Genomic DNA, 13,035 nt, shown 5'->3' on the forward strand with positions numbered 1-13,035 from the left:
TTGCCAAGTTACATTGTTTGACAAATCATAGAGAAGTAGATTCCAATCTTGAAAATGTGTATTTTAATGTCAGGGAAGAAGAGCTCCCTACCTGGAAGACCAGGGCTCCCTTTTGGGCCTGGATAGCCCTCCAGCAAGCCTGCAGGAGGTAATTTTGATATATTAACATTTGATTAATCTCGTTACATCCAATATATGAAGGAAGTACAATTAATTCACACTGACAATGTGTTAGAGACCATCAGTTCTATCAATGGAGAATTATTAGAGCCACGTGGAATTGAAATGCTATTAATAAACCAGTGAGCAGACCAAATATTAAAAGCAAGGGTGAGTGAGGTAGCTCTGTGGCTAAAAGCTCACACCCCTTAGGCTAATAACTCAATCTTCCAGGACCCATGTAGGGTAAGGGGAGAATCGACCCCTGTAGAGCATCCTCTTGACCTCCACACACTGGCTACAGCATGAATAGATCTATACATATATGCACACACACTATATAATAAATATTATATACATTACATTTATATAAAATATATTTTAAATGACATATTATGTATATATGCTATTACACACACACACACACACACACACACACACACACACACACACACACACACCCCACACACACACACAAAGGGAGATAGCAAGCTGTACCTGTTTCTCCCTTTTCTCCTGGAGGACCAGGAATTCCATCATGCCCTTGGTTACCTCTCATACCCATTGGTCCAGGAAGTCCTGGGAGTCCTGGAGGACCTGAAACAAACAGAAACCCAAATCATGCCATTCAAAGACAGGACCTCTTTTCATCTGGTGGCCTACTGTGAATACCAGGGAGAGAGGTGGGAAGTGCTCAAGGGTACTGAATTTTCAGAACCATAGTTATGCAGAGCTGCATTCATAGTTAAGCAGCAGCAACAACAAAAAGTAACAATGCTCAAATTAATACTGTCACGAGATGATCCCAGTATTTTATACTGGCAGATACATCAATAGATAGTGCTATGGACTCTAGTATTCTGCATTCTACAGGGACAATACACTTAGGCAGTTTAATCTCAAGGACAAACTGTTTTCTTAGGGCAAAAGAGTAGAATAAGTTTTAAAATGAAACCTGGGGGGCCAGTGCTTCCTGGAGGGCCTGGGAGGCCTTTCTTTCCTTTAAGAGCCAAATCACCACCAGGTCCTGGTTTTCCTAAAGATCCAGAGAGAGAGAGGGGAGAGAAAAAAAGAATGCCAAGACATAAGTGGTTAGTTACATCAGCCACTGAAACAGCAAGTTCCTCCTGTCAGCTGTGCTCAGGGTGCCCTCAGGGAATTCCCAACAGGCCACCTCAGATGTTTGTTATGAAAGACATTGCTCCTGAAATCACACAGGTGTGATTGCCTTCATATGTTGAAGTTCTAACACCCAGCACCTGAGAATGTCATTGTGTTTAGCAATGTGGTTGTCAGAAGTTGGGGCTGGCAAGGTGGCTCAGTGGGTAACAGTGCTTGTAGCCAAGTCTGACAGCCTGAGTTGGACCCCTACACGAATCACTCAATGTCTGACTTACTGCTAAAGAGCAGGAGCTAACTGCAAGTCTCTTGAACCCTCAGTGTTTAAACACTTCAGTTAAATGCTATCTTTATGTAGGCCTACAGCTTTAAGCTAATACTTCAGCAAGTTTTTTGTTTGCTTTTCAGATTTATTAAGTACATTTTTTTTCTTCCTACCTTTCCCTCCTCCTGCCAAAGCTGGGAAGTGAATGTAAGGCCTTGTGTATGGTGAGGTAAATGCTGCACTACTGAGCTTCATCTCCAGTCGAGCAGTTGTTTTTAATAAAACAAAGTGAACACTTGTTATAAGCTAACATCAACATCCATGCCCAGACATTGGCCAGGCAAAATAAAAGATTTAAAATAGCACGGCAGGTGGAATTGTGCTCCTCCCAGACTTATACATTAAAGCCCTAACCCCCAGTACCTCAGAATGCCGTTGGGTTTAGCAATGCGGTTGTTAAAAATTAGAGCTAGAAGGATGGCTAAGTGGGTAGTGGGGCTTGCAGCCAAGCCTGACAAGATGGACTCGATCCCTTAGGACCCACGTGATGGAAGGAATGCACTGATCCCCACAAGTTGTCCTCCGTGCACGTTGTCCCCTGACGTCCACATGCATCCCACACACAAAATAAATAAATAACACACTTTTGAAAGTTAAGCAAAAGTGAGGGCTCTGATCCAACACTCACAGCATCTTTGTAAGTGATCAGGAGGCAAACACAAGGGGAGATAGGACAACATGGCGCTAGCCGCGCCCAGAGGTCTCCCGAGAACCAGCCGTACCAGTACTTTGGTGGTGGAGTTCTGGCTTCCAGACAGTGAGAAAGCAGGCTTCTGTTAAGCCACCCAGTCTAAGCATTTAATCCAAGCCCCGCGATCTCATCCTAACCTAAGCTAGTGCCGGAAGTGCCATTTCATGCTTCTAGGCTGAATTCGTTGAGGCAGAACTTCAGATGGTTTGATTACAAAAGCAGGCCTTTAAATGTCGGTCCACTAACAGGAAAATGAGTCCTCCTTCCCCCCCCCCCCCCGTGTCCCCCTGCCGCCGATGAATTCATTGGTTTTTAGTGCCATAGGATTTGAAGTTCAAGGTTGAATCCAAGCACCTGTAGCACGCACAACTGAAATTGTAGCATTCTGTTTACAAAGATGGTTCTGAAAGGTAAAGGTACATTGCTTCTACTTTTCAGAGCTGTAAAGCCGGGCCTCACCTGGGTGGCCAGGATTTCCAGGACTCCCAGGGGCTCCAGCAGGTCCAGCAGGTCCCGGTTGTCCAGGCGGCCCATGTGGGCCTCTCTCTCCTTTCTTTCCTTTGTCACCTGGCAGTCCTGAATCGCCCTTAAAATCCAGTCAAACACCTTTAAAGTTCTCATATAAGCAGGACATGTGGTTGGGTTTAGGTAAAAGACTACTTATCCATGTACCAATCCCCGCTGAGGGTCTGCTACAGGCCAGCACCATGAAATGCATGGAAACTAGGTTAGCTGTGTGCTTCGTGAGGCCCAGAGCAAAATGAAAATGCTCTCTCTCTTTTAAAAGACACTGAAAGGGTTTCAAGAGAACAACAGTAGAATATTTAAGTAGGATGGGATCCTGGATAGCACTGGGCCTAGGAGAAGATAGACTGCACAGTCCCTTCCTTCATGGACTTCAGAGTCCAGCTGGGAGAGAGTTATCAAACGATCATACAAGTAGAAAACTACACAAATTATGATGACTGACAGGGAATAAGACGTAGGCTAAACAGAGAAGTGTCCCGTAGATACAGTGCTTAAAGACACATGTCTGCCAGTCACATGTTTAAAACGTCATTTTGCTGATTTAATAGACAATTCAGATCATGCATGGTTGACAGTGACTTAGAAAATTTCCATCAAGGCTGATTAGAATGTATTATTCTCTTACTGAGACTCCCTAAGCTGAGAAAACCCAGCCTGTGGCCAATACAAAGCTCTAAAATTTCATGTGGTTATTCTCTATGAAAACCTGAATCTAGACAGAGCTGGAAATGAACTAAACTAGAACCCAACCAAATAGGATTGCTTCTTGAGAAAAAACCTCGGTGGAAGGCGTCGCTCTGGTTTTCTGAAAACCAGTCTAAATAGGAAGGGGGAAAATTGTGCTTCAAGTAATGAAAGCTTGAGTTCTCAGGTCTTTGCAGTCTCTAACAGTGACTACTGTAGAAAATGGAAATAATCATAGCAATTTTGTTGCTGTTGTCGTTGCTGCCTTGAGGCAGGATCTCATGTAGCTTAGGCTGGCCTCCAACTTCTGTAGTCAAAGGTGACCCTCACTACTGCTCATCTTGCCTCCATCTCCCAAGAGCTAGAGTTAGAAGCATGAGACACAGCGCTACACTGCTGCCTCAAAACAGAAAACAACTCCACGGTGTGGCTCCTTCAGGCCTCAAACATCTGATGAAAACTATCTGCTCCCCTTACAAAAACACGCACCCAAGAACTTCACATCCAGTTTAGGAGGTTAGGACATCTCCTGGGATGCTGCCGATTTCTCCAGGGAAGGCCATGGAATCCCAGGTTTAAAAGCTCTGCTTACTGGAATATCTATACTAGTGTAGCTCTCTGTTAAGTGCGAAAAGAAAATAAAAAGGTTGGGAGGAAATAAACTGAGAAGAGCAAGCAGGCCCCCCACTGAAACACCCAGTGTTTGGCACACTTGGAAAGAGTTTTGATAGCCAACCTCAGTCTGATGGAACACAAGTCCAGAGAAAGAACGCTGCGACAAGGTAAAGAGCGTTCTGTGTAATGAAGTGAAAACATTTCAGAATCATCTAGACAAGGGTACATACAGGCAGCTTAAGCTTTTTACTTTTTAGTGACACTCTCTATTTTATTCTATGCTGTTATTTACGTCTTAATGAGACAAAGAGTTCTGCATATAGAGTGCAAAATTTCTGCATAAAAAAACAGCAAGAACAAAAGCTTTCTATGAGATATATTCATGGTTTGTATCAGGGAGAATGAAACCCTTCCTGGTCAGTTTGTGGGAGCCTGTCACTACTGCCCCCTGCTGGGACAGAGAAATTTCTTGGTGTCTGAAACCAATTTTCCCAAATTGAGAATGTGATACAGCCTCTGTTGTAGAAATAGGAATGTGTAAAGATACAAGACAAAACAACCCCCCAAACCAAACCAAACCAACCAACCAACCAAACAAACAAAAACCCACAGCTGCCTGAATGTATAGAAATCTCTTGGGTTTTTTGTTTTTTTGTTTTTGTTTTTTTGTTTTTTTTTTATCCTACATGAAATCTGGTCTTTGTTGATATCCAAGCCTCCCCATTCTTGCCAAAATGTAACTGGTTCAGTGGTCTGCATACCTTTGGTCCTGGTGGACCTCGCCCTGCGCCTTCTGAATAACCTGGTTCCCCTTTATCTCCTTTGGGACCGTGGATCCCTGGCAGGCCTGGTCTTCCAGCTAGACCCGGAAGTCCCAAAGTTCCTTTTTTCCCTTTAGGGCCTGAAATGAGGATAGATATCAGGTAAGAGAAGAGAAGAGTGGATCTTGAAATATCTCATTTTAATGCTTGTATGACTCGTTCTCCAAGATTTTCAGAATCATAAACATCGGGCTATATAATGTACAACTATTATACAACATAGGTATCTGGTTACCACTCAGATAACATACAGAACCTTTATCCAAAAGCAAAACTTGTTGACATAAACTTTCTATTAAATGAAAAAAGAAAGAAAGAAACATAGAAAAAGGACCATTTGGCTTGTGAGTGCCGTGGCTGGCCAGAGAGGATGAGATGGTACCTGGTAGCCCCATGCTCCCCTGGCCAGAACAGGATGATACGGTACCTGGTAGCCCCATGCTCCCCTGGCCGGAACAGGATGATACAGTACCTGGTACCCCCATGCTCCCCTGGCCAGAACAGGATGATACGGTACCTGGTAGCCCCATGCTCCCCATGTTTCCTGGCATGCCAGGTGGGCCTGCTCTTCCAGGGTTTCCACTGCTCCCCATATCTCCTCTAGGGCCTTGAGAAGAAATAGAATCGCATGAGCCAGTTCCTGGGCATATGTGCTCAGCACATATCTTCTGCTTGCATGAGTAGAGAAGTACAGAACTTTCTAGTAAATGAATAATCAAAACACAGAAAATCTGTAGCTCTGACTTACAGTGAGTTTTGAGGGCTTATAATAGCAGGATGATGGCATTAGCCGGCACACCCGTGTTCCAGGAGTACATAAGGACAGAACTTCCAGGCTAGCTGTCCTTTTGCCTGTCCTGAGCGCTCACCACAGGACTGGGGACTTAGGATGTGGAAAGTTAGGTCTGTTCAAAGTCACCCTAAGACCACCATCAACGGAATAGGGGGAGGGACTCCTCTCACTGCTGCACTGCAGTCCATCTCTGACAGCATACTGAAGGTCAGTTGCCACATAAATTTGCTATCGAGGAGGCTGGGGAGAGGAGGCTACTCTAATAGCTTTATAACTGCTTTGCAAACTCAATAATTTGTTTACAAAAGGAAGATGCAAAAGCAAAAATGACTAGAGCATTACTTTTTTTTTTTTATCCCTGACATGTTAAAAAAAAAACTTTGAGTATAAAAATGGAATCATATGTAGGATGTTTTTTAGTCAATAGATGCGAGCTACTGAACACCTTCATTTTGGTTTAATTTACAACAAATTTCTCTTGGAACCTTTTTGTGGCGGATTTTATGTTTGACCTAGTGAATCTAGAAGTGAGCTTTATTACATTTAGGTCTAGGAAAGCTTAGAACATGCTGTTTCTATTGGAGAGTTAGCCATACCTGGAGGGCCTGGTAGCCCAGGCAGTCCCTCGATGCCTTTTTGACCTGGTAACCCTGGAATGCCTCTGTTTCCTTTTTCACCAGGATTTCCTACAAATCCTGAAGTTAAAGACCAGATTTTAAAGACACATATTAGGGGGCTGGAGATACAGCTCAGCGGTAAAGTTGGTTCTAAAATTCACAGGGCCGAGAGCTCCAGCTGGCACTGAAACAAACTGGAGAGGTTCATCAGAGTCATCCACACCCCGGTCTAAATTGACAGGCTGCTGCCAAAGTACAATATCACACATTGATCAAGAAAATGGAGAGAGGCAGGCTTCTGTCTTTTTTTTTTTTTTTAAAGGAATTGAACATTGAAATTTGCAGGCAGGTGGATAGAACTAGAAAAGATCATCCTGAGTGAGGTAACCCAGACCCAGAAAGACACGCATGATATATACTCACTGATAAATAGATATTAGTCATATAGTACAGGATAACCACACTACAATCTACAAACCTGAAGAAGCTAAATAACAAGGAGGACCCTAGGGAGGATGCTTAATTCTCATTCAGAAGGGCAAATAGAATGGACACTGGAACAGTTGAAGAGAAGGAAAGGTTGGGAGCCTACAACGAGGGCCTCTGAAAAACTCCACCCAACAGGGGATTGAAGCAGATGCTGAGACTCACAGCCACACTTTGCAGCAGAGTGCAGGGGGTCTTATGGAAGAGTTGGGGGATAGAAGGACGTGGAGAGGACAGGAGCTTCGCAGGGAGACTAACAGAGACAACAAATCTGGGCCGGGGGTGCCTGCAGAGACTGTTGGACCAACCAAGGACCATGTATGGGAGGACCTAGAGCCTCTGCTCAGTTGTAGTCCATAGGCAGCACAGTCTCCGTGTGGGAAGTTTGACATAAACTCTGGTACCCACTCAATGATCACTTGCCCCCTGGTGGGTTGGCCTTCCTAGGCCACAGAGAAGAGGATGCAGGCAGTCCAGATGAGACTTGATAGTCTGGGGTCAGATGATAGGGGAGGAGGGCTCCCCCTTTCTGAGGATTTGGGGAGGGGGAGAGGTGAGGGAAGAGGGAGGAAGGATGGGATCTGGAGTAGACAAAGGAGGGGGCTATAATTGGGATGTAAAGTTAATAAATTAAAAAATCACAGAGGAATGAAGTTGTAGAACGCATCTGTGGCTGGGCTGTGGTGGCGCATGCTTTTAATCTCGGCACTTGGAAGAGAGAGGCAGGAGGGCAGGTGTGTTATGTTGGTGTGCAGGCAATTCAACTGGCCTGTCCTCAGGGGTCCTGACAATGTCCTATGTCACCACCTGTGTGAATAAGAACATGCCTGCACTCTCTCTCTCTCTCTCCTTACACCCCCCCCCCGTCTGTATCTCCCTCTCCCTGTCTGTCTTTGCCTCCGTTTGTCTCTCTCTGTCTATCTCTCTCTCCCTCCACTTATTCTCTCTGCCCACTCCCACAGCCCCCCCCCACTGTACTCCCTAGCCGCACCCCCTCCCCACCCTGCCTTCATACAATAAACCTCTTTGTACCAGATATGTGGCATCATTCTACAAGGTGGATCTCTGAGTTCGAGGCCAGCCTGCTCTACAGAGTGAGTTCCAGGATAGCCAAGGCTACACAGAAAAATCTTGTCTCAAACCCCCACAAACAGTCAACAAGGAAACAAAGAAACAAAGAAACAAACAAAAATAAAGCATTAGCATAGTGTCTGGCTTGAATCAATCTCAACCAGCAAGGGCAACTGCATTCAAGCAACATTTAAAAGGTTCGAGTGTAGTTCAGTGCTTGATCTCTTCCCTAGCATGTGTGAGGCACTGTAGTAAAAGAGTATACAGCATCATTCTTATATAAACACTTCACTCTCAATCCATTTGTTAAGATTTATTAGGCATTGACTAAGTCAGAGACCCCGTGTAGACTCATACTGTCAATCAGCAACAGCACCAGGACTTGAAGGTAGTTACGCATGGCTAGGACGCTTACTCACATCCCAGGTCACCCTTCCATCCCTAAAACTTGAATTTGACCAGTTTATTCTCCTGCTTAGTTATATTTTTACCAGCAATCAATTACAAGCCTCCCTAGCTAGATGGAACTTTCTACAGTCTGTCCTTGGCCTGGCTTTGTGCCTTTTCCTCTTTATACACATAGATACATACGGATTAAGTGTCTAATTAACAGACAGGTCTGGAAACAAAAATAAGTCCTTTTCCTCTTCCCAAGTTTTCAGTGCTTAATTAAGGAGACAGCCAAGCAACAAACAATTGCCAACCGGTGAGATAATTTCTGTAATACAGTTGACCATAATAGGCGACACAAGGGCGAATTTCTGGAAGAGAGACTGTTTTGTGGCTCAGCTTTTGAAGACACGTAGGTAATTGGATGAGGAAAGCAGAAAATGAGACAGGGCTTCCAGGCTAGACAATAGCCCGTGCAAGGAAGGAATGGTAAAGGGTGAGATTGTTCTGCACCTTTGCGTTTCCATTTATTATTATCTAAGCGTGCGTGTGCTTCAGTGCTTGCATTTGCTCTAGCCCGCAGGTCAGATATAGCGTGATTTTTATCCATTCATCCACGTATGTACTTAGTTAGGTCTCTCTTTCTGCCTGTATGTGGGCTCTGAATATTGAGCTGAGGTCATTAGGTTTACACGGCGGGCACTTTTACCCATGAAGTCATCCCCAGGCCCTGGCTTGATTTTATATGGCTCTAGAGTAAAGGATGATTTGTAAAAAAAAAATTTAACTGTGTGACAATGTAAATTATTAAAGGGTTGTTAAAAACAAACCCAAAGGAAAACATACAGTAGAGACCTCATAAGGCCTAGAAAGCCTACCATTTACTGCTTGGCTTGAAGCAGTGTTTAGGTGCCATACTAAACTTAGGTTTCACTGTGACCAGAAAGCTATGCCTCTGTATTCAGGACCTAATCAGATGCCTAACCCATAGACACTAAAAAGTAAGTATGGAACACATACATAGCATGTGGCTGAAGACAAGATATATATGCAATATAGGGAGGCTCTTCCTAACACTTCGCTATTTCTTAATTTCATGCATGAATACAGTGTATTTAGATCCTAACCCTTCTCCCTCACTTCAGTTCCTCCTGGATGCACCCCTCCCTCTCCCAACTTCCTGTTCATTTTCTTCCTCTCCTTTCTTTTAAAATAACCCCTTGAAAGCTGTGCAGTGGTGGCACATATCTTTAATCCCAGCACTTGAGAGGCAGAGGCTGGTGGATCTCTGAGTTTGAGGCCAGCCCAGTCAACAAAATGAGTTACAGGACAGCCAGGGCTACACAGAGAAACCCTGTCAAAACAAAACACCAAACCAAAACAAAAAAAAACAAAAAACCTTAGCCTCCACCTAGTTCTGCCCATATAAGCATGGGTGTCTGATTGCGTTCCCTGGAACACTGGCACGCTCTCATGAGCAACACCATTGATAAGAGAAATGGCCCTATTGTCTTGCTGTGGTCAATTTGATACAACTTAGAGGGGGGATATGACGTTCCACGAGATGGGGGAACCTTAACTGAAGAACAGCCTTGATCAGGTTGGTCTGTGGCCATGTCTCTCAGAGGTTGTGGCTGAGGTGGGAGGGTATTGTGGGTAACACCATCCACAGACAGGTGGGCCTGGGTTATATAGGAAAACTGAGCATGCCAGAGAGGAGCCAGTAACCAGCATTCCTCCATGGTGTCTGCTTTAGCTTCTTTTTGAGTTCCTGTCCTAATGCCCCTCAGGGATGGATAGTGAGCTGGAAATATAAGCAAAAGAAGTCATTTCCTCCCCCAAGTTGCTAGAAGACTCCCCTCCAGTGACCACCAATTGCCAGGAGGAGAGCAACCCTCCAAAAGCCTTGGAGCCAGGGGTTACTTGCGTCTCTGAATCCTGTTCACAAAGCCCTATTCTTGGGAGCTCCTCTGACTACTAGGCTTGCTGAGTTTTCTGCTTCCCTTATTTCCTCCAGGATGCATGGCCCTGACACATATCAAGAGAAGGACAGGTGTGACCACTGCAGCCAGCTGCTTCCTTTCACAGTTACATTGGCTAAGTGACTTGACCTTTCAACTCCTATGTGTGAAATGAGATTGGTAATCCCAGGCCCACGCCCTTGGCTGGTTGTGGCATTGTGTTGATGATATTTAGCAAGCATACAATAATACTCAAACAGGGTGCTATGTAGGCCTTGGTTAAATAGTATAATCCTTATATTTGCTCATTTTTTGTAGATATGTCTGTTTCCCACGCAGACTCTTCAAAGTAATGACAATCGCTACTGATTTTTTTTTTAACCCCCAGTGTCTCTTCCACATTTGGAGTGAAGGTCTCTGTGTATGAAATTTACATTTGAAAAAAGTGGTTGTGTCATGGCACACTGGCACTCAAGAGGATAAGTCAGGAGAGTTTTGAGTTTGAGACCAGCCTGGCTACATAATGAATTCAAGGCCAGTATTATGCTTGCTGAGTTTTCTGCTTCCCTTATTTCCTCCAGGATGCATGGCCCAGACACGTGGCAGCACATCAAGAGAAGGACAGGCTAGCCTGCTCTACAAAGCGAGTCCAGGATAGCCAAAGCTACATAAAGAAACCCTGTCTTGAAAAACCAAAAAAAAAAAAAAAAAAAAAAAAAAAAATTTGGCTTAATACTGGTCGTATAAGTCATATGACAAAAACATCTGCAAAAGCCAGGTGATTTAAAACAACTTGAATGGATTTAACTTTTAGCCCAATAGCCACACCTAACAGTAACCGTATGCTAAAGGACTGAAGTTCAGGCTAACTTATGCTTTCCTTACTGTTATTCTCCAAGGACTTTGAACATGAGATGTTTTCTGATGAAATCAGAAAATATATCCTGATAGTTAACAGAATAATTAGAATTTGGTGCAGAGGTTTCCATTTCCACTAGAAACATTGTTTATGTTGCTGTTAATTTGGCTTTTCTTTTTTGAGACAAGAGTTTAGTCTGTAGTCTGTGTTACCTTCAAACCCACAATCCTCTTGTCGTATCCTCCTAAATGCTGGGATTAGAAGCTTGTGACACTGCATCTGCTTACCTGGCTGGCTCAGAGAACTTTTAAAAAGAACATGGTATTATTTATTTATTCTATTGTAATGATATACATAAGCCATTTTCTTGTGAGAATAGAAATTCCTTTGAGCGGATTCCTCTCTAGACCCCAGTACACTCTCCTTTTATTTCCTGGTTCCATTGGTCCTCTTTGTTTCCTCAGATAGTTTTGCTTGTACTTTCATTCCATATTCACTATATGATAGTGCTTATAAGTATAAAATCTAGAATATACACACAAGAGAAAGCATATGGTATTTGTCTGAGACTGATTGGTTAACTTAATATAGTTATTGCTGGCTGCATCCATTTTCCTGCAAATGTCTCAGCTTTGTTCCTCCTCATTTTTCTCAAAATAATTCCGCTGTGCACACACACCAGTTTTCCGATGTCCATCCCTCTGTTGAAGGACACTTACGTTGGCTCTATAACTCTGGTGTCGTGAACAGTGCTGCAGTGAACATTGCTGCCTTAGGGGCCGGAGAAATAGATATCATATGTCTCATGTGCTTCTCAAAACATGTGGGTTTAGAGGATTATGATAAGAAAAAAAAGTGAGCTAGTATCAATTTAAATTTGGCAACCAGAACGTGTAACTAATTTAGTTATAAGAGTGAATGCATTCAGCTTCCAGAGGGCCACGTGACTGAGCAGGTGTCTCAACCTAGTCCTCATTGATCCACTAAAGGGTTTGCTCTGATAGCTTGTTAGTCCCAGAGTCCCAGTCTCTACACAGGAGAAGCTCCTTACCTTTGACCCCAGGCTCTCCTTTGTCCCCCTTTAAGTGTGGCAGTTGGGAAGGACCAGGGATTCCCTTCTCTCCTCGTTCACCCTTGGCTCCGGGGCGTCCTCTTTCCCCTTTTGTTCCTGGGATTCCAAGGCTCCCTGGCAGACAGGAGTAACCACATCGGGCCCTTAATTCTTTAACTAGTGCATCAGAATTCAAAGTTCAGCAGCGTGCGTAATCATACAGAACAAAAGTGTGAAGAGCGCTGAGAACACACAGCTACTTAACAGTGATGGTGTAGGTTTGTGGGTGAAAATAAGACCTGGTCAAATGGAAGAAGGAGATTCAGAACACAGAAAGATCAACTATGTTATTCGCTGACAACTATTTTTTTTTCCTAGAGAAAAAATATCATTTATTTTTCAGCTAAGGAGGTAAACACTGTCTATACCTTAGAGTACTGAAAAGGACAACACCACTTACCTCTCTGTCCCTGTGAGCCTGGTTTCCCAGGAGACCCCGGGGGGCCAGTGGGTCCAGGGTAACCCATGATTCCAACCTCTCCCTTCTTGCCTATGGGGACAAATGAACACCAAGCACTTCATGATGTATAGAATATGAGAAACAAAATATTTCAGAAAATTAAATAATGGAGACAGAGAAATTTGGGAGTGGATGGTTTTTTTAAAATAGAGAAATAACCAGGTTTGTGATGGACCAATGCCTTAAATTTTCATCTGCCTGCATGTCATTGTAGCAAATCACACGATGGATGATGACAGACTGCCCAGAATTCCTGGTGTATTTGTCCTCTCACCTCCTGTCCCAGTATACCTGTCACTTTATTCTTTCACAGCACTTAGTTAAACTTAGTTTTTTCCTTCCCTT

At 43.8% G+C, this 13,035-nt stretch overlaps 1 protein-coding gene across 2 annotated transcripts in view; it reads right to left on the reverse strand.

Annotated features, from left to right (window-relative positions):
- Positions 1-13,035, reverse strand: part of COL4A3 (collagen type IV alpha 3 chain) — a 129,362-nt gene that overhangs the window by 16,612 nt on the left and 99,715 nt on the right. The window contains exons 33-41 of one of the 2 annotated variants that reach the window (XM_084779821.1): positions 12,631-12,720; positions 12,171-12,305; positions 6,332-6,430; positions 5,460-5,549; positions 4,883-5,022; positions 2,754-2,880; positions 1,115-1,195; positions 658-756; positions 92-139 (exon numbers count right to left, since the gene is read on the reverse strand). In XM_084779821.1, the coding sequence (XP_084635947.1) occupies positions 92-139; positions 658-756; positions 1,115-1,195; positions 2,754-2,880; positions 4,883-5,022; positions 5,460-5,549; positions 6,332-6,430; positions 12,171-12,305; positions 12,631-12,720 (909 nt within the window). Of the gene's footprint in view, positions 1-91; positions 140-657; positions 757-1,114; positions 1,196-2,753; positions 2,881-4,882; positions 5,023-5,459; positions 5,550-6,331; positions 6,431-12,170; positions 12,306-12,626; positions 12,721-13,035 lie in introns of both variants that reach the window. The other variant, XM_084779822.1, reaches the window with a different exon arrangement.

This window comes from Acomys minous (genome assembly GCF_964271855.1).
Source record: "Acomys minous genome assembly, chromosome: 4".
NCBI classification, from domain to species: Eukaryota; Metazoa; Chordata; class Mammalia; order Rodentia; family Muridae; genus Acomys; species Acomys minous.